General features: G+C 39.3%; 2 protein-coding genes across 2 annotated transcripts in view; both read left to right on the forward strand.

The window, feature by feature from the left end:
• The window catches only part of LOC124264101 (SEC14 domain and spectrin repeat-containing protein 1-like), a 35663-nt gene extending 16412 nt beyond the window's left edge, over positions 1–19251 (forward strand). The window contains exons 2-12 of the mRNA XM_046698828.1: positions 10836–10993; positions 11489–11551; positions 13284–13398; positions 14352–14442; positions 15035–15133; positions 15417–15530; positions 16396–16576; positions 17047–17273; positions 17956–18080; positions 18764–18956; positions 19150–19251. Coding sequence (XP_046554784.1) covers positions 10843–10993; positions 11489–11551; positions 13284–13398; positions 14352–14442; positions 15035–15133; positions 15417–15530; positions 16396–16576; positions 17047–17273; positions 17956–18080; positions 18764–18812 — 1215 coding nt within the window. The 5' untranslated portion in view covers positions 10836–10842 and the 3' untranslated portion in view covers positions 18813–18956; positions 19150–19251. The remainder of the gene's footprint in view (positions 1–10835; positions 10994–11488; positions 11552–13283; positions 13399–14351; positions 14443–15034; positions 15134–15416; positions 15531–16395; positions 16577–17046; positions 17274–17955; positions 18081–18763; positions 18957–19149) is intronic.
• LOC124264120 overlaps positions 18812–22908 on the forward strand; it is a 69552-nt gene continuing 65455 nt past the window's right edge. Inside the window, exons 1-5 of the mRNA XM_046698839.1 lie at positions 18812–18934; positions 19150–19264; positions 19756–19997; positions 20962–21137; positions 21523–21610. Coding sequence (XP_046554795.1) covers positions 18812–18934; positions 19150–19264; positions 19756–19997; positions 20962–21137; positions 21523–21610 — 744 coding nt within the window. The remainder of the gene's footprint in view (positions 18935–19149; positions 19265–19755; positions 19998–20961; positions 21138–21522; positions 21611–22908) is intronic.

A 22908-nucleotide genomic window follows, 5' to 3' on the forward strand; every position in this document is an offset into this window, starting at 1 on the left:
CTTAATCACTTTTTTTTGGCATATTAAGAAGAAGAAGAGAATATAATTTAAAGATATATAATTTTGAAATGTTACATCCTTCTGATAATATTATTCTAAATGAGGCTCTGATATGTTAAGATATTCTTTGGCAATTTTACAAAAGCTGTATTATGCTTGATGTGACTGTTATTTGACTATGAATACACATGACTGAAAATTTTGTGTATATTTGGTTGGGTTATTTTTTTAAAAAGAACTTAAAAAGGGTAATTTCATGATCATGCTACCTCTAATTGAACAAGAATTTCAAGACATGCAATGACACCTTTTGGATTTGAACCTGAAGCAGCTATGTGTTCCTGTGTGCTAGCCTGGGTCACTGTGACCATGACTACCTGTAGGAAGTATCATTGGTCAGCATGCCCTGCAATACTAGCCTTCAGATAATCAACACTTCCTCAATCTTTGATATATGTGTGTGATAAGACAAAATATTATCTACAGTTTATCTTTATGACCTATATGTGCATATTGATCAGTTTGATGTGAAGGGACCGCCTCCGTGGTGTAGTGGTTAGAGCGTCCGCCCAGAGAGCGGAGGTCGCGGGTTCGATCCCCGACCACGTCATACAAAAAGACGTTAAAATATGGTACTTGTTGGTCCCTGCCTGGCGTACAACAAGGACTGGGTGGCTCGGAGTCAGTATAATGTGTCTGAGTGGGGTACTCATGCTTCACTGCGGCATGGTATCTCAGTGGGCTAGCACTATAAAACCAGCTTAAGTCTGGGCTAGTACAAGCAGCCACACATACACATACACATGCATGCACGTCGTCATATGAGCGAAATATTCTTAAGCACGAGGTAAAGCCCCATATCACCTCACCTTGATGTGAAGGATGTTATTGTACTTTGACATCTATAGATGGCATTTAAGTAACCGTTAATGTTGAAATACTCAGTTAAATCTCCACTTATATGTAGTTCAATATTCAGTGTATTTGACATTTACAAAAGGAAGGCCACACTCTAGACGAATGTCTCGCTTTAATTTTGAATATGTAATTATTAATCTGTAATTGGGTATATTAACACACTCGTGCATGACAAAATTATGGTTAGGGTTATAATGATCATGGAATATTTAACATTTACTTGATTATGCTTATATTAATCATGGAATATTATCATGATTATCATTCAATATTGATCTGGACATATTAAGTATTATCATAATTATGGTTATACTGATCAGGAAATATTTAACCGTCTTAAAGATAACAAAGAAAATATACTTTGATTTTTGTTGCTCATTATCTCATTATGATAACAATTATATGATATGATATATTGCTGGCATTTAAGAGAAGAAAATCATAACAATGATATTGGCACCTCATTGTCTTTGTAGGCGCTGTGACTGAAGTCACAAAATGGATAATATCACTACTGTTTATTTGTTATCTAACAAACTGGTCCATTGGTCTAAAGAATGTCAGAAGATCCTCCAGTGTGCAGTGCTGTATAGACTGCTGCACTTTGTTGTGTAAGTACTCTGCCATGTTGTGTTGTTATGCAGTATTTGCTTGGCAGGTGCTATCTGTGGAATGCAGGGCTGGGCTCCGATGGTTTACCTGTCATTGTATTGACTGTGAGCTATGTCAAGGTATTGGGTCAGACCTACACAAGTATGTGCTGTCATGGATCATTGGTCACACCTGGATGGTGTTCAATCTGAAGCTGTCATGTTGTCATAGTTATCATATTTATTCATTTTTACAATGAAATCTGACATTTTTGTCAATCTATACACTTTTAAAAAAAAGAATCTGTGAACTCAGAATTCGAAGTCTGGCCTGATCCAGTGTTTTGGGTAATCAGTTCAAAGGATGTAATACTGGTGTCATCTCTTATGCAACAGGGGTTCAAAATCCCATCGCCCGACGGCCCGGACAAGTCGGTTTTCATTTCGGGCAATCAAATAATGGTATCTTACTTGTCCGTGGGCTACTAGATAATTTCCACTTATGGTTTCAAACTGCAAATAAAATTTGATTTAATTTCATATCTGCCCAAAATGTAGCTATTAAATTTTGCAATGATAATAAAGTAGAGTATTCTTTCTTTGCTATTTATCACTTTTCAATAAATAGTCCAGTAAACATTAACATCAAATACCAAGTTGATTTCTTCTTTCATAATTACATCATCATTATTATGTCATAAAATCAGGGCAAGTGGAAAATTAGTCAGGACAAGTTACTTTCTTAAAGTCACTTGCCCTGTGGCAAGTGGCTTTTTAAACAAAATTTGAACCCCTGTGCAATGTGAATAACTAAATAATCATGCTAACAGTTTGCATTCATTGTGTTCATAGGTGTGTTATATTACTATGCCCATCAATACATTTCCGAAAATTTCTCAACAAAACATAGATAAGAAAGGTATGTGGTGATTATCAGTATAGGAAGGGAGATAACTCCTTTGCGTATCTTTCAAAGGGACCATTACAGCACTAAAATGTCATTTCTGAAAAGGTGTTTGTACTTTATTTGGTAAAGGGTGAAAAGATATTTATGTTATGTTAGTGGAGTGTCACTTTAAGGTGATCGCTGGACGGCACCATATGTGTCTCTGGAATCAATATGTGTATGTGTCAACATACCATTTTGTGTGTGTCAGATCATGTGCATTATAAGTGATATTGACCCAGTAAGGCCTGCAATATGCTAGAAGCAGTTTAATATCGGGATGACTCAGGACAGCGTATGGACACTTTGTCAGTCATTGATATTGCTTTGTTTGGAAGAATGTAAACACGTACGACTTGTAAAACAGACAATATTGACTGCCCTGTTGTAGACAGGTTGTTGATGAAAAATGCATTTTGCTTGATTGAAGTACAATGCTTATGTTTATTTTTCACCTATATTAATCTGTTTTTTAATGACTTTTAAAAATCATATTTGGCTTGATGACATTTGACATTTACAGAAGGAAGGCCACACTCAAGATGATTGTCTCTCTTTAATATGGGACATGTTATCTGCAATTTGAATATGCTAATTGTTTGTTTTCACCTACGAATAAATGTTATTTATCATACAATGGATAGTCTTCTCGGCAGGATAAAGCCAACAGATATTTCCGGTATCCGTTGGGGTCATATACGGATATCGATGCAAATTAGAGAGGTCATATGCAAATTTCAGGGACTACTTTCACAGTGTAAACAAACATGGCATCAAGGGTCGATGGTCGTGTCCGGATTAACGGCCGTGGTTACGGTACTGTCAGTGCCTTGAATCCAAAAAAATTATGCCTGGTTTTGATAGGTGGAGTAGATTACAAAGGGAACATAGAAATTCATAGGCTTACGAAGATACCAACATCAGTTCCCCGACCGACTGTCAGTGTTAGCGAGAGAACGGTGCACAATGTCACACTAACATTAAAGCGTATTTGATTGTTCAAAAGGTTAAATGAATGTTTCTGAAATTGCACGTGAGTTTGTTGTTATTTTTCAAACATAAGCTAAGATTTGTTGACAACAATACATGCTTTAGCATAAAAGCTTACTGGGAACTAGATGACCGCTGAGTGATCAGGAGAAAATTATGTCACCAGGCTTGTGACGTAACATATTATTCCGCACATATTTGTGACATCATAGACAGTCCAGGAAGTTTAGTTTCATGATTTGTGGCATTTGAAATTGCATTTTTTTAAATTATAAAGCAAAACGACATTGTATGATAAATAGTTTATCACACTCGTGTGTTTTGGGATGGTTAACATCCTGCATTAGGAATAAACACTATGTATTGAGCTCGCCAAGGCTCGCTAAATACAATGATTATTCCTAATGCAGGATATTAACCATCCCAAAACACACTTGCGTGATAACCTATATTTGTTGACTTTTAAAAAACATGTTTGACTTGAGGAGATTTATTTTTTATTTCTCAAACTTAGTGCAGGTTAACCATTGACTGATTACACAACAGATACACTGGCGGCACCTGTTATTCCTGAAAAGTTAAACCAAAAGAGATTATCTCAAGCAATGTCAATGTATCATATGACATACATTTCCTTCAATTACACTAAGCAATGAGTAAGTCATTGACTATGACTTAACACCACTTTCGGCAATATCCCAGCAATATCACAGCTGTGGACACCAGAAATGGGCTTAACACATTGTCACAATGTTGGGAATCAAACCCTATTGCCTCTATCGTGATGATTGGATACTTTAACCACTAGGCTACCAGACTGATCCCACTAAGTGACGACTGTGTTGCATACAAGTATATTTCGATGCTTCGACATTAATGTAACATGTTATCATTATCGTTTCATAATGGTTACAATGTCACAATTCAAAATACACTTTTTACCAATATGTATACAGCGTATATAAGCAAGTGATAATTATTAACCTGGCTGTGGAATATTCTACTGACTGCACCCAATGCAGTTTGATTATTATCATAGCCTTAACAACCGAATTTAACCAGTGCATTTTTGTCAATATGAAATCACACCCATGATGATGGGTATCCCTGCCTGATACTTGACACCTCACTAGATAGGGAGTGTGTATGTTGACATCAGTCTGTCATAACACAGGGAAGATTACTGTTTGGGTTCTGAGTAGGTGTTGATATGATGTTGTTCCATGAAGGTGAATAAGGATCACTGTCTCTGATACCATGTAAAGTATACTTATTTTAGAAATGACGGTGTACTGGTATCATATAACCAGATAAACATTGTTGATCTTGATAATCATGGAGGATTTTGTGCCAATACAAGTTTTACAAAAATCAAGCAAAATATAATTAATATTTTTCAAAATAATTCCTGAGATGCTTACTCATGTTCATAATATTTTTTTATTTGTTATTTAAAATATTCCAAGAGGATATTCTTGACATTGAACAATAATATATTTGTTATAATCAACATTGTCAAAACATAAACCTAAATTCTGTTCATAGAGAATACTACACGAGGTCTCATTACATACGAATTATACGAAAAGCATGTCCTTCCTATGGTATCTGACCGAGCAGAAGCGAGGTCAGAAACCATAGGAAGGTCACGCGCTTCGAATAATTCGTATGTTATGAGACCGAGTGTGATATTTTATTTATTACACACGTCTTACAGGCATTAAATTGACAAAATAGCATATTTTTGTTATTTTTATGGTTTCAAACTGAAACCGGTTTCATAAAGAGGTTGGGGAAGAGTTTTGTTCCGTAGTAAACTTTTTGCATGACGTCACACTATAATGACGTTACTACGCCTTGCTCCTCTGCCCCCTTGGTAACCGACGTCACGATGCATGTCAGTTGTCATCGCCTCGTACAGCCTCCTACATTAAACTACTCTGTAGCACCCTGTTTCTTAGTTTGCAGTTGTTTCACTCGGCTAGCATCACTGGTGGAAACATTGCGTTTATGTTTTTCGACGGATATAATGTCTCAGTTCGACTCACAATATTAAACGTTCGCAATGTTTACATTCCCACAATGCATATAAGTTGTAGAATGAATGAATTCAGGTGCTTGTTATGAATGAAAAAGTAGTTCCGTCACAACGTGACCTAATTGAGAGGTCATCGGTTATCCAATCAAATCGTTAGAATCTCAGGTCAAGTCGTTACGACACAGGTCAAAGCGATACGACACTCGTGTGATGTACGTGATCAGTATGCAACTGCCCATACGTTGACCACATAGGTATTAAATGCTTATATCATGTACAGGTAAAAGATATTTGTTTCAAGTCCTCTCTACCATGAGAGGCAGTGGTCTAGTGGTTAAAGCATTTGATTGTCAGTCTGAAGGTCTGTGTTCAGTTCCCAACATGGATAGAATGTGTGAAGTCCATATGTGGTATTACCCACCACTACTAAAAGCAGCAGAAAAAGAATTAATTGTTTATTCATTATTTCAATCATTGGATTGTCTGGTCCAGACATGATTATTTACAACATACATACATTTACAACGGACATACATTTACAACAGACATATTGATTGTATTTGCTGGAAAGTAGTGGTGGACCGATTAATTGAAATAATTGAAGGTTGGTTGCAGTGACTAAACGACCAAGCAATCGATCATGTTTTCTCATAATCGAACACAAACAATTCTGGAACACTTGTTTTCATAAACAATATTTTTCACAAGGTTGGTTTTGTCTGTTACAGTTCATAAGCACTACAAGCTTGTTTCAAGTCATGATTGAATTTATCTTAAAGACTCCAAGAAATTTATGTTCCTGACATACTAGTCATCCTTTAAAGATGTGAAATTTTGCCAAAACACCCAAAAGAACTACATGTTTATTCCTTATTTTTATGTGCATTAACAAATTTCATTAATGACGCTAACCAATTGGTTTCTATGATTGATCGGTTGTAATGAACCAATCATCAGTTATGAGATTTTAACCAATTCCCAACACTATTTGAAAGACAATGAGTTTCTCAAAATACAAGCAAAACAAAAACACAGGAAGCTTAGACTAAGGCTTAGTCTCTGAATATATATAATTTTGATAGTAACAAACAAGCCCATTTATATTGAAAAGGAGCCCTAGGGAGACCAGAGATTCAGACCTGAACCTGAGGAAATCTAGACTTGCTTCATTTAGGGCTTTAGCACTGTAGAGAGGGCTTGGCAGTAGGGAAAATAATGTGGTTCAGGGACTGTGAGACAGACTACATACAGAGCTTCATATCCTACAAGATACTCCACATTCAAAACACTTTCTAGAATTATCGAACATGTAAATAGTGATTTGCTTATCTCTATTGGACAGATAGGGAAACATATTTCAGATGAGGATGTATTTTCTCACACTGCAATGGGCGGTGCATTTTTCCCATGTAACCTGTCACCACCTAGCCCAGCCTCTGTCACCCTGTACGTGTCAGCCATGTTTAGTCGGAGCGTCAAAGTTCACATGTTTTGTAAATTGGACATATATTTATCTAGGATATCCAAACAATATCCATACAAGGCCTACACAAATTGTAATGTGCACATATTGGAGCACGAACAACAGTTCTGACACTGGGGAATGTGTAGCCATTAATTCAATTTGCATTTCTGTCTGTGTTATAAATACCAGGCTGTAGAAACAGATATGTTGAGTGTGTTATGTATTGAACAGATGGGTATTAGAAATGTTTATGTTTGGCTGACAGATATCAGTATTTTTTAATTCAAAAAGTACTTTATTTGTACTTTCATTTTGTGCTATTCTCAGACTGTTAAATTAGCTGAAAGATACCTCTTGAAAACTGTAATTTTATAAGCATTTTAATGATTAAATTAAGATTTTTAAAACAATTAAATTTAATTTTTATAATTTTAGAATTGAATATAATTTTGAAAATTTTACATTTTTGTATATTTTTGTGTGTTATTTGCTAATGCAGTGATGATTATTTTATTTCTATTTGATTACTTTTTTACAAGAGTTTCACAGAGTTAAAAAAGGTCGGCAAAATGGTTGAACTGGTACATTTTTTCCCCAGAATGAAAAATATCAATGGACCCAATGTCATCTTGACATTGAGCACTTTTGTGATACCCCAGGGTGTGCAGATGTCTGATTACCCAGATAATCCTCAGCCAAAGATGCTGGTAATAAGAGGCAAGGAAATGGCTCAAGTTGTCAGGCTCAGGTGCTCCATTCATTGTAGTTAGTGAGTTTAGTTTTACGCCACTGTTAGCAGTATTCCAGCAATATCACGGCGGGGGACACCAGAATTGGGCTTCACACATTGTACCAATGTGGGGAATCGAACCCGGGTCTTCGGCGTGATGAGCGAATGTGATACTTTGTAAGACGTGGTACCATGACAGTGTGGATTGTAGCTCACTAGGTCAATCACTGGGTTGCTTGGCCCTGACATGATTATAAACAGGCTGCCTTCATGCAGCTGGGACGTTACTGAGTTTCTTATACCATTATGATGTCATCACACCATTGTTGTTGCAGGTGATTCTTGGCCAGGAATTCACTGGCCATTCCCACTTGTATCTTGTTCATGTAAATCTGTAGGTCATTATGCTAGATTATAAGGTAGAGAAATGTCAACCAAAACATGGTTCAAGTTGTTGAAATCTCTCAAACTTGTGGATGCCAGAAGTAAGATCTAGAGATTTTCATGATTTTCCCATTACCTATTGTTGTAGATCATAGAGTGAGTGAGTGAGAATGATTTTATGACACTTTCAGCAATATTCTCTCAGTATCACCACAAGGGCAGTAGAAACAGGCTATACATTGTGTGTCAGTATGGGACCATATGGGGATTTGTACCTAGGGATGTGGCATGGCAAACAAACACTTTAATTACTAGACTAGCCTACTGCCTCACAGAGAACAGGCCTCATGGAACTGTAACATGTATGCTTCAGACTGAAACCACTCCTATAATTCCCGACATGAGTTGGTATCTTGGGTGTGTTTTGATGTGTGTGTAGAGTAGATAGCCCAACTGTATGTCCCTAATCAACATTGACATAACTTGACTACACCTCCCATTCACAGAGATATAAACCTGGTCAGCATGGAGTTGAAAGACCAAGGTCGTTGTCCGTGTTTCTTTTGACCATTGTCATTTGGCGAACCTTTAAAGTTTATAGGTGCTACTTTCCTGAAGAAACTGTTGTTTGAGACAGTATGAACTGGCTGTTGTGTGAACTACACAGGTGTGAATACCATGTAAACCAATACTTTAGGAGGTAATTAGGTGTTGTTTTTATGTTCAGGGTCTTGTTTGTGTTATTGATAAGCATAGACATGTTTGTTTACAGGAATGATTCTGTATTAGGATTTCTAAATGTCACAATGTTTGTCAGGGGCTTACCTCTTCCTGTTCCTACCCAGAGGAAAATATTGACGCTGAGCTTGCAGCAAATGTCAGTCCAAATTACAAAAAAATTGAATTGGATTTAGTAATTTCCAAAGTCATGTTGTTGTTAAAACTAATGTTATGTCTTTGTAGACTTTTTAGATGTCTTTGGCGCCTTGTATTTCAATGGTAACTGTCAACAACAAAAAAGACAGAATATGCTTTACGGGTAAATTTACACTACTGTAATAAACATGTGCAATGTTATTTATAGTGTCTCCAAAGTTGATAAAAGAGGAGCTATAAAAATGTCCTTAAAGATACCATGACCTTTTCTAATGATGGGTGCCACAAGTAGAGCAAGATGGCTAACCTTTTCTAAGGAGAGCTGGATGTACTATAGACATGTTTTCTTAACTATTCAGCAATAAAAATAGTACTTTGCATTTTTGTGATGTGCCAAATCCACACCTTAAAGGTGACCGAAGCACTAAGTCACTGACCCAGCCAGTGGATCAGTGTCCACAGAACGTGCATTCGGGTTAGAATTGGTCTTCAGCAACCCATGCTTGTCGTAAGAGGTAACTAACAGGATCGGGTGGTCAGGCTCGCTGACTTGGTTGACACATGTCATCGCATCCCAACTGCATAGATTGACGCTCATGCTGTTAATCACTGGACTGTCTAGTCCAGACTTGATTATTTACAGATCGCCCCCATATAGCTGGAATATTGCTGAGTGCAGCGTTAAACAACAATCAGTCAGTCAGTCAGTCAGTCTCAGCTCCTTAGGGAGTATACAAGTGCACATTGTACACATAGAAGCGATACTCGAAACAGTGTACATGACCACATTCCTTTAAATATCTCCAATGTAATCAGCCCCACACATGGTTCACTACTCACATGAGATAAGAGTCAGATATCATACCTGCATGTTACATAACTCACATGACACTGGAGTTAGTGTCTTGTCAGCTCCTGAAGGAAGGTATTTGTCGAATTTAGTTGTCGACTGCCTGTTCTAAAATGTTTGTGAACAAATTAATGTTGTTGCTGACAGTATAATTGCTTGTATGTGAAGCAGTGCAAACAGAAATACATGGTCTTGATTTTGTGTGCAAATGGAATTTTAAGTGTGCCAAAAAGAAGAAAATTTTTCAAAATGAGAAAGAGAAAGCCTGTTAGTTGAGCATGTTTATTATTTTACATGCTCTTACATGCCTAGCGTGAAAATTTTTCAAAATGAGAAAGAGAAAGCCTGTTAGTTGAGCATGTTTATTATTTTACATGCTCTTACATGCCTAGCGGTCAAAGCCTTCACTCATCACGCCAAAGACCCTGGGTTTAAAACACCACTTGGGTACAATGTGTGAAGCCCATTTCTGGTGTCCCCTGCCGTGATATTGCTGGAATATTGCTAAAAGCTGTGTACAACCATACTCAAATTTGGGGAGATTTTATCTAACTCTGCCACTTTAAGGTATTTTTACAACAGTGGCAAAAGACATTTGCAAGAAACACATTACATAGTTGTGTTATAACTATAGAATTTCCTACAATACAATTATACCACACAAAACTATTGGTAAACAAGTTTCAGAACTCTGGAAAATAACAACAAACCCATATTGTTTGTTGCATTATATGCGTGGATTGCATCACTGGTGTGGAATGTTTTGGTTCCCAACTATAGAAACCAATCACTGACTGTTATTTCAGACGGTGATTACACAAGTTACATCATCAGCTATTAAAACTACACTCATTTTTATTTGTCTTCTTAACTGAAAAAATTCATATTGTGAAAAAATGTTTAAAAATTTAATTTGGTTTTAAAGTTACAATAAAATAAAAATGATGTAGAATGGAAATATTTCTGCGACTTGCCATGGTTTTTTTTGCCATTTATACTAAGAAAATACTTTCTGACGTTGCTGAACATGCTTCTGTTTCTGTGACAGGTGAGGTATGGCCAACTACCGGCCAAATGTCCCTCCGTCTCCCAATCCGTCCATCCAGAGTGACCGCCGCAGGCCCCGACCGGACAGCGTGCGAGCATCCCGGAACAGCCTGGCCCGACAGAGCACAGGAAGCAGTATATATGGGTACCTGGTGGGAGGTGAGTTGTTTTTTGGTAAATCATGGTGGTGCTGGGCATATATATTTTTCACTTAGTAGTACTTCATTATTTTATATAAATCTGATTATTATTGTTTTACATATACAATTACTGAAGAATGATCATCAATATAAAATTGGAAATAATCTTCCTAACACTGGTTTATGATTACTAACGATGTTTGTTTTATTTATGATAATTGAAATTGATCTGGGCCAACTTTCACAAAGCACTAAATTGATCGTAAGTCACTAAGGTAACCTTAGTGTACTGTTAATGAATGGGAGTTAAGGTTAACCTTAGTAAAGGTTGCTTCGTGAAAGGAGCCCCAGGAAAACATTTTCAGTGTGTTATAATATTATTATTGTTAGTGGTAAGGAAAACTGCTTCATATCATCATAGCATGATAGCTTTTGATTGTGAGGAAAATGATGAATATTGTGGGAAAAAACAAATATGTTTCATTTGCATATATTTCATATTCTTTTATTTCAGGAAGAGAAATTGAAGCTACAAAAATCCTAGATGTGCTACAGAAGGGTATTGTCATATTGTCAGGTGAGGAAAACAGAAGTCACATCAAGGGTACCGTGGCACTGTGATGTGGTCAGTGTGTCGCTTGCGTGTAATCAATCTTGTAGCAGAATTTTTTACTCTTTGGAGACGTGATAGAATCTTTTTAGGGAGGTTGACAAGAAGAGAGTCACAGTAGCCGAGACGGCTGATGATAAGAGTTTGAACAAGAAGTTTGATGGTGTCCAAGGTCATGAGAAATCTGATTTTTTACAATATTGTCAATATGAAAGTAGCAGCTTCTGAACACAGAGCTGACATGCTCTTCCATGGTCATGGTTGATTGGAAAATAACTTCCAAGATTTCTGGCCTTTAGGGTGTGTCACTGACAGAACATGCTCCAACATTAATAGAAGGCTTAAGGTTCAGCTCTATCCCAAATTTTCACAGGGACATCTGGGGCAGAGGGGTAGCCTAGTGGTTAAAGCGTTCGCTCGTCACACCGAAGACCCAGGTTCGATTTCCCACATAGGCACAATGTTTTAAGCGCATTTCTGGTGTCACCCGCCGTGATATTGCTGGAATATTGCTAAAAGTGGCAAAAAAATAAACAAACTCACTCACTCACCGGGACATCTCAAAATAACTGACTTTGAAATAAAGTTATATTTATTCTTTATTCTGAGGTGTTTAAAAAAAACTATTTTTCCATATGAAAATGCATATCTAGTAACATTAGGTTATAATAGCAGTAAAACCTTTCATGTAGAACATGGTATGAATGCAAGAGATTATTAATTAGACATTTTACTTCATTATCGTTAGCTGTCTGTATAACCTTATTATCATTAGCTCTCTGCTTAACCCCATTATCATTAGCTCTCTGCTTAACCCCTACATTATTAATGCCAGCATTCCTGAGTCTGTAATTGTAAGTCATGTTGAGCCAGCCTCATCAACCACAACCACTTCCTAGTGTGAAAAACCCCATCATTAATTCATGCCAACATTTTTCTCCATTGATTCCCTGCATTAGAATGATGTTTGTTCATCTTTAGTTTGATCATGTATATTTGTGAGGCTTGAGAGACATGTGGGTAGTAGCACATGGCCTAGTGGTAGAAACATGGCCAAGTTAAGCCAGAGACATGGGTTTGATTCCCCACATGGTTACACAGCCCATTCTTGATGCTTATTGCTGTAACCTGTAAAACGAGATCCTGTACTCATTCAGACTTTACAAATGAGACTTCAATTTTTCTTGTCTTCAACCAAGAACTGGCCATTTGTTATATTAGTTGGTGAGCCAGTAAAGTTAGAAAGGGTGGGTGGATTGAAAATGTGACACTGTTGAACTTTGTTCAGGTCATGCATTGTCTCTCTGACCACAAACCTCCAATATTGTGAAATTCTTTGAAAGAATTTAGGAGTAACTCTCAAATTGATTCTGGTCCTAATCTGGTGGAGAGAAAGAGATTCAGAGTTACCTCCCTTACATAACATTTCAGCAAGTTGTTGTCTCAACAAGTACACTTGTTGCAATTGTAAAATTCTTCAGTTTTCTCATGAGTTGACTTTGCATAAATGTTGGATAATGCTTTGTACTCCCAGTCATATAAGAGAATTTATACAGAATTTATTGAACATTTTTAGATGATCATCTGAAATTCAAATTTCTAACATTTCTACAATCTAGTATGAATGAACATAACGAAAATGAACATATGATATTTTGTTTATTCGATTTTATTCAAATTTATTCAATTTATGTTTCAGGAGGTCGCGACCCTCAAGGAGGACCACTCATAACATTCCCAGCCAATGGGAAGCGAGGGGACTTTTCCCCTACAGACATCGCCACATGTCTCAAGTACCTAGCTCAGATACCCAGGTGAGGTTTGAGATACAGCTGTTGCCTGCTGTCTTGTCATCAGCATAATAAACAGAGAGCCAATTGGTATATAATTGTATATAACATTACCAACTGTCAAATAATTCTACAACATCAGCAACTTTAGAGATGTTGTTTTCAAGTTGTTAACGTACACTATGATTTTGTCAGGGGGAAGTCATTCCAGAAAAAATGAGTGGTAAAATTCAAACTGCCAAATTTGTAATTTTACAAATCAAGGTGTCACTTGTGTTTAGAGGTGGGAAGAGGCTTATCTTCAGCTGATGGGGTAGCCTAGTTGTTAAAGTGTTCGTTCGTCACACAGAAGACCTGGGTTTGATTCCCAGCATTGAAATAATATATGAAGCTCATTTCTGGTGTAACATCACATGATATTACTGGAATATGAAATACTGTTAAGAAAAGCATAAAACCATACTTACTTACTTTGCAGTGTATTCATTATATATCGGGCAAAACTTATTGACAGGATTATGTGTGATGGAGGGAGAAAGTATGGAGCCCTTGCCTCCCTTCAGCCTGATCCTTGACACACACACACACGCGACGCATGCACACACACACACACACACACACACACTCACACAGAGATCTGACATGGATCAGAATACTGATGAAACTGTTTATAAGCCTTTTTTTTCAAAATTGTCACTGTGCAGAGTTGCATCTTTTTGATTTGTCAGAGCTGTGTGATTCCCAGATTATGTTTTTAGGTCAGCAGCATACTCACCTTAACAAAGTTGAAAACATCCCAGATCAGAATTATTTTGGGTTTTCCTGTCACATTAGCCAGTGATATTGCTGTAATAATATTGTCCAAAGCATTATTTAACCCAACACACTGGTAGTTTAGATTTTGTTTAAATTTGAGATTGCTTTAACTCTTGCCTTGCTTCATCATGTCTAATCTTCTTGTTGCACCTTTGTTCCAGTGAGGAGTACAAGAGGCGTGGCTTCAGTATAGTAATTGACAGTCGTGATGGGTCCTGGTCTAATCTAGTCACTGTTCTAGGATGTCTCAAGGTCAGCATGACTGTAGTATAGTCAGACATGAATTTATCAGGGGCGGTGGGGTAGCCTAGTGGTTAAAGCGTTGGTTCGTCACGCCGAAAAACGTGTTCGAATCCCCACATGGGTACAATGTGTGAAGCCCATTTCTGGTGTCCCCCGCTGTGATGTTGCTGGAATATTGCTAAAAGCGGCGTAAAACCAAACTCAGTCAGTGAATTTATCAAATATAAAATGACATCATGACTTACACATGAGACACGTAAATGACACAGTTTTCATTTATTTGTAACGGATCGGAAAAGTGGATCATTATAGTCATAAATTGATCACACAAGAAAGTTTGTATGTTCATATTTTGGTGAAATACCAACCATAAGTTTGCAGTTCAGCCTGATTCTCAAACCAACAGTTTCCTGACTTTGATGTTTCATGCCCTACCATGTATAGGCTTGCTAGTTCACTTCTACATATTCTACTTATGAAGATGAACATATGCCTGTTTCAAACAATTGTTTGGTTCATCATCTTCAGACTGTTGGGTGTTCAGAGAAGGTCTTGAGATGTTATAGACTTGTGTTGCTATGGATTATGCTTGTGTTGTCAGCAATCCTTGGGGGAGTACCTGAAGCAGGTGTTTGTCATCCAGGCAGAGTATGACCGGCGGAACAGCCTGAGGAGAGAGAGGCCCTCTGTCAACATTGAGGTGAGACCCATATCATGTTTATGGCACATTCAGGTAGAATAAAGTGAAACTGTCATGCCAGTCCATATTCACTGTACACCTCAGATACTGCTGAATTTGTAAGATGACTATTTTGATTGATTGACCATGACCTTGATCATGACCATAGCAATGACCTTGACCTTGAAATATTGCTAACTGTTGAGTAAAACAAGATTCACTCGCCTTTGATCACCCAATACTGCCCAGAGCCTGACATGCTCCCTTCCAATGCAGTTTTGTCAGTGAAAACTTTATGTTTCAGCCCTTGTTTGTTTCGGTGCCCAAACTACATGAGTACATAGACAGAGCCCAGTTGACAACTGACATTGGAGGCTTTCTACCATACAACCAGAAAACATGGCTGCAGAACAGACTGGTCAGTATAACACAGTTGTGTCAAGCTGTTGTGTCCAGTGTATCATTTTGATCATTGTATCTCCTGATGGAAGATCAAGATGTTGTATCCTTTATTCCAGCCATCCAAAGAGTTCAGATAATGTGAAATCCAATATATGTGAAAAATATGGTGTTTCCATAAGTTTCTTCTTAGACTAATACGGAAGAAATGGGAAACAAATATGAAAACATATTTGAAGGCACATCTTAATATTTTTATATTTTTATTGATTGACATGTCAAAGTGTAACTCCCCTTCAAATATTTATTGGAGACACTGGTTTTCCATTTTGTCTAATTTGACGTGGGGAGCTTCATCCCTTAGGCAGCCCCAAGTTTATGTTCAATACATGTTAAGCCAAATGTATTCACTCTTATATCCAACCACTTTGACAGCGTTAATTGTTGCTGACATGTTTCAACAGTCTCGAGAAAAAGGTAAAATGTCTTAGAATGTCTACCAGTGAAGAATTGTGTTAGAATTGGTCTTCAGCAACCCATGCTTGTTGTAAAAGGTGACTAACAGATTGGGTGGTCAGGCTTGCTGACTTGGTTGAATGTGCCATCGTATCCCAAATTGCGTAGATCGATGCTCATGCCATTGATCACTGGATTGTCTGGTCCAGACTCGATTAGATACAGACTGCTGCCATATAGCTGGAATATTGCTGATTGCAGCGTAAAACTAAACTCACTTACTCACTCACTCACTCACTCACTCACTCACTCACTCACCCACTCACTCACTCACTCACTCACTCACTCACTCACTCACTCACTCACTCACTCACTCACTCACTCACTCACTCACTCACTCACTAACTAAAATGTCTGTTGTTGTGCAGGACTTGGAGCGGTTCCTACAGGAATGTCAGGACGTGGTGCAGCATCTGGACCAGGAGGAGGTGCGCATCCAGCAGACTTACTCCCACCAGGACCCCCAGATGAGCCCCATCGAGGCCCTCCGCCAGCACCGCTACTTCCAGGAGTCTATCATGGTCTCTCCACAACAAGTCATCAGCTCGGGTGGGTTCTATAGGCTTCTGTACTGGGATGACACTGAGTGTACTTGTTGGAATATTGTTGCAGTTTCAGTAATATTGCTTGATATCTCTTTCTGAAACAGTCAATAGTGGGTGATATCTCTCTCTGTAACACCTGTTGATATCACTTTCTGTAACAGTTTTCAATGGTGTTGATATCTATGTCTATGACAGCAGTTAATATTCGAGGTGATTAGTGTTTTTTTGCAGCTATTGGTATCTGCAGATTAGCCACTTCTTGTAACAGCAAATGATATCAGTTTCTGTAGAAGCCATTGATATCTGTTTCTGATTGAATTAATGTCTGTAACTGCTAGCGATATTAGTTTGATAAGGTCAGTGATATCAGTTTTCATATTACCAACTGGTGTCAGGTCCTCTTCCAGCAAATAGTACCAGTAACACTATTGCCTACTACTCTTGTATAAACCAACATTACCATATCCACTCCAGGTAAAGACCTACTGAATCGGCTGCAGTACGACAGCAGTCAGAGTGGCTTCCGGTCGGAGGATGAGGTGATCCCAACCCTGGACAACCTGGAGGCACAGAAGCAGACAAAGCGGGTGATCCAGTATCTGGAGAACCGGGTGGAGAAGCTGCAGGACTTCCTGGATGACCGGGACAAGTATCTCAACCTCAGCATGAAGTACAGCGAGTGGAAGAGGAAAGTCAAGTCTGTGAGTACACTCATCCAGTGTCGGGGATGCTCCTCTTTCCCCCCTGTCACACCCATGAAGATCCGGGTTAGAATTGATCTTCAGTAACCCATGCTTGTTGAAAGAGTCAACTAACGGGATCGGGGGTCAAGCTCACTGACTTGGTTGACACATGTCATCGGTTCCCAGTTGCATAGATCGATGCTCATGCTGTAGATCACTGGATTGTCTGGTCCAGACTTGATTATTTACAAACCGCTGCAATATACCTGGAATATTGCTGAGTGTGGCATGAAACTAAGCTCACTCACTCACTCACTCACTCACTCCCTCACTCACTCACTCACTCACTCACTCACTCACTCACTCACTCACTCACATGCCAACTTAAATGGTTTTGTAAGGGTATTGATATATTGGAGTCATGCTCTTTCTCAAGTCATCAAATCTTGACCGATCGGTTTTGCAATGACGTGCCTCATTTTGTTAGCTTGGGGTGTAGTACTCTAATGTGATATGAGGTTAACATTTGCATGGCCCCCAAACTGAAGGTATTTTAACTACATGGTGGAATGTAATGATACCTTGAGTTTCTAGAAATGGTCATGAGTTTGACATTTTGATATTGATAATGTTTGTAGTAGATTTCCACAAATCAATGGAAAGTTTACTGGACATTGATCTCAACTTTGTACCCCTTCAGGTGGTGGACTGGGTCCTGGGGCCCCCGGAGAGAAGCTCCTTGCAACACAGACAGATATCGGAGACTCGTATGAGACTGCAGAAGATCTCAGGAAACGTCATGAAGAGCTGCAGATCAAATGCACAGTAAGGATCTTCTTCCAGAGTATAGCTCCTTCTGTAAATAGTGCCATCTCTTGCTTCTGGGTACAGAAAGAGAGAGAGTTCCGAAAAATTACTGATGACCTTTGTATATTGCAATGTCTATGAATATGTCTCACATTTTAGGGTGTTACTGAGTACTGATTCATGAAAATATAATGTTTGAAACTTCCTGACATTATTTGTTTACTGTGAAGTGTCTTGGTATCCAAGACCGCCTTCGTGGTGTAGTGGTTAGAGCGTCTGCCCGGAGAGTGGAAGGTCGTGGGTTCGATCCCCGACCGCGTCATACCAAAAAGACGTTAAAATATGGTACTTGTTGGTCCCTGCCTGGCGCTCGGCATTAATGGTTACAACAAGGACTGGTTGGCTCGGAGTCAGTATAATGTGTCTGAGTGGGGTATTCATGCTTCACTGCGGCATGGTATCTCAGTGGGCTAGCACTATAAAACCAGCTTCAGTCTGGGCTAGTACAAGCAGCCGCACATACACATACACATGCATGCACGTCGTCATATGAGCGAAATATTCTCAGGTACGATGTAAAACCCAATTTCACCTCACCTCACCTCTTAGCATCCAATGCCAACAAATTTGTTGATGTCCTGAGTCTGCCACAGCTAAGAGACCTGTTAAGATCTGAGTTTCTACATGATTGTGTTTCCCAGGACACATATGGACAGTATGCTGAGCTTCGTTATGAGGCAGAGGAGATGATGCAGGATGGAGGCTCCCTGATGGCAGACATCCGAGCACAGCGGGACTACATGGACACTGTGTGTCGGAGTCTGGCCAGTCGGCTGGAGCGTGAGACGGGTCCTCCTCATCACCTCCGTCAGGTTCCACCGACTTGCAGAGGAGGTAAGCTCACAGTTTTGACTTGTTCTTGAGATCATTTATAAACCAACTTGTTCATATTCACAAAAGATGATCCAATCATTGAATCGTTCAAACTTGGTATATTGCCAGTTATTGCTGTCAAAACTATTCCTTCGAAATAATGCCTTGAAGAACTTGTTAGATACTATGAAATGGATCTTTTTCTCAAATGTAGTTTTCACGACGGTTGGACAACCTGTTGGAGCTGCTGTGTACTGATGTAGTAGCTGAAGATGTGGAGAGCGCAGAGGAGGCCCTCAAGAACCTCCATGAACAGTGTGAAGGGATTGGTAAGTTGTTGTTCATTTCACTGAGTTACTCGGGTGGAGCAAGGATTGAGCATAATGAGGGAAGTACACACTGCCAAAGTCTTTACTCTGGTCAAGACTTCAGCAGTCAGAAATACATCTGTCTTGAATGGAGTGAAGCCATAGGGGGCACTGATACAGATTGCACCCCTACAAGCTTACCTCTACATCTTCCAGTGGACTCTGTTCATCCTGACTGATCCCTTGAATCATCTTCCTTAAAGGAGTATAAAAAGCATTTAGTAACATAATAGTGAGAATGTTACAAACATGTGTTATATCAAGATGAGATGTTTTTATGGATGACAATTTCTTTATTCAACCTTGATGCAACATTTCAGTGTGGAACCTTATACCTTTGTCAAGCAAAGATTCTAATCAATCCATTCATGGTGCTATATCAACTTCTTATTGATTATAATCATCTACTTATTTTAACATGTCCTTCATCTTGAATCATTCTTCTTCTGCAGATGACTCTGCACAGCAAGCACTGAATGATGGCCAGAGTCTCCTGGATGAGATGTCCAGGCCCATTAAAGATGCTTTCGGCAAGGACATCTCGCCTGACTACAGCAGCCAGATCAAGTACATAACAAAGAAGCTGGAGGAGCTTCAAGAGAGGAAGTTGAGGTGTGATGAACTGGCTGATGTCCGCAAACTAAAGCTCCAGCAGATACTGCAGCTCAGGACCTGCGAGAAGGATGCGGATCAGGTAAGGGGATGCACCTTAGGCACTATATAGTCATAGAGTTTCTCTACTTTCACTGATAATGAGGTGAGGTGAAATGGGGTTAACGTCGCACTTAAGAATATTTCGCTCATATGACCACGTGCATGCTTGTGTATGTGTGCCTGCTTGTACTAGCCCAGACTGAAGCTGGTTTTATAGTGCTAGCCCACTGAGATACCATGCCGCAGTGAAGCATGAATACCCCACTCAGACACATTATACTGACTCCGAACCGACCAGTCCTTGTTGTACCCATTAATGCCGAGCGCCAGGCAGGGACCAACAAGTACCATATTTTAACGTCTTTTGGTATAATGCGGCCGGGGATCGAACCCATGACCTTCTGCTCTCCGGGTGGATGCTCTAACCACTACACCACGCAGGCGGTTCTTCACTGATAATGGATGCTTCTGGTAGGACTAAACTTGTCACCTTTGTTCGTGAAGTAATTTCTTGAAATTGTCGTAGCTGTGTAGAGTACCATATGAGTAAGTATGGGTGTGATTACACTCAGGTAATGAGGTTTATAAAGCACAAAACATGTTGATCAATCATATATCTGTTATTTGTTCATGTCAACAGTTACAACTTCTGCTGGGTTTTCAACTTTTACAAAGTTGTAACATGTTATATTTGGGATTACTTTTTCTCAGTAAAGTACAGATTCTAGTACTTTTGGGGGTTGAGTCCCATCTGGGATTCGAACCCACACCCTCAGAGTCAGGCACCTAATCGCCAGCAGCCAAAGTCAGATACCTAGACCGCTCAGTCACCGTGGCTTCCACAAAAATGGAAGTCGGACAACTGGTAGTCTAGACTGCGGACTTTGTGTTCCCCTCTGATAAGTGTTGATTGGCACGGCTCCCATGGCCGAAAGCTATGAAATACACAGTTGTGAATAGTGTGTGGGTAAATCTAACATGAGCACGTGTGATTGTGACTTCAGGCAATAGACTGGATCCTGGAGCTGTGTGATGTGATGGTGACGACCCACACTGACATGGGGAGGACGCAGGAGGAGGCTGAGAAGTTGCAGGAAGAACATCGCACATTTGAATCAACTGCTGCAGTACGTTACCCAGGATATCTTGGTGATATCAGCCCATTATATGTCCCTGTACCGTATATGTTTCTCCCAAAATCAATTTATGTAGATCGTGTGGTTACATTGTCAGCCTGGATGATTGCATAGCATCATGTGATCTCACATGTACACCTGAATCTCATACATCTATGTGGTTAAGCCACAGAGTTGCTTCCCTTGGCTGCCAGGATCTGCTAGTTGTTGATTCAGAACTATTTCTTTGGATTTTGTTAGGGTTCATTATACCCTAGTATGATGAAAAGATAAAAAGAAGGAGTGGAATTTTAATGCTGAATGCAGCTATCATGCCTGGAAGATTCACTGTGTCACATTGCTTTGTTTTGTAACTGGAAACCCATCCTTTAACATAATTTGACAAAAAGATCAATAATTTGGGATGTTTTTTTGTTGTGATTTTATCAGGGGACGTGGACAAAATAGTTCAGGGTCACTCATGAGATGGAATATGTTTGGGATGTTGTGTCAGCCATGTTTCTCTTCATGTGATAAGGTAAGACATAACTGGAAACATTAAATTAAATTAAATTGAATTAATCTGACCATAATCCTTAGAACTAACATAATTAAATGGACAAGATAGCTCAGGGTCATGAATATGTTTGGGATGTTTTGATCACACAATCTTTTAACGATATCCTGCAAAATAGTCATGGTCCCTAACTTTTTGATATTTAAAGTCAGCCTCCTCCCCTAAACCTTTGCTTGTTGAAGAGCCATCTAAACTGTGTGTAGTATGTATGATAACTCAGTTCAGCATCTTGGTATCAGATGCTCTTGGATGGGGGCTACCTGTGAAGGTCGGGCTAGAATGAACCTTCAGTAACCCATGCTTGTCATAAGAGGGCGACTAACGGGATCGGGTGGTCTGGCTCGCTGGCTTAGTTGACACATGTCATCGGTTCCCAGTTGCACAGATCCATGCTCATCCTGTTGATCACTGGATTGTCTGGTCCAGACTTGATTATTTACAAACCGCTGCCTTATAGCTGGAATATTGCTGAATGCGGTGTAAAACTAAAAACTCACTCACTCACTCACTCTTGGACTGGGGGCTTGAGATAAGTCCTGCAGTTAGTTTAACTGTTTCAGTGGTTACTCACACCACTTATGATGTCACTGTTGATCACAGGCTACTGTCATATAGAATTAGTCTACAGTAACCTATGCTTATTGTAAAACTGGAGTCAGCCTGGTGGCATCTGGGTAAGTGTACTCTGATTGTGTAGATTGTTGATATCAGTCAACGGTTTGTCTGGTCCGCATTATCATTTACACCCCATGTTCATAAAGCTGGAATATTTGCTACGTCTCACAACAACAAAACAGAATCATATAGCCCTTATGACATTTGGGAACAAAAAGAATCAAACAGCCTTTACAGAAACCTCTCGACCATGATGATGTAGGAGTTCAGCTGACTGTTGGATACAGTTCATGTCCTATAGAGCACAGTGATGTAATGGTTAGCATGCTGGCCTCTCACGGCAAAAGGTCCGGGTTCGAATCCCGGTGGAGACACCAAAATTTGTGACCTGGGTCTAACACTGTGTTGTGTCCCTGGGCAAGGCACTTCGTCCACATTGCACTCAGTCCACCCAGCTGTTCAATGGGTACCTGAGAAGCAGATGAACGGACCTATACGGTCGCGCAAAGCTCTTAGTAGTGGCTTTGAAAGTACAATTCTGTCAGGGTAATAATGTAACGCCGGAGAGCAGCATCGTGTTGGATTCTAGGCGTAAAAATTAGCATTATTATTATTATTATTGGTTCTCTATGTTTAGCAGATCT

The sequence above is a fragment of the Haliotis rubra genome, unplaced genomic scaffold, assembly GCF_003918875.1.
Source record: "Haliotis rubra isolate DU_JTF1 unplaced genomic scaffold, ASM391887v1 Scf91, whole genome shotgun sequence".
Classification (NCBI taxonomy): Eukaryota; Metazoa; Mollusca; class Gastropoda; order Lepetellida; family Haliotidae; genus Haliotis; species Haliotis rubra.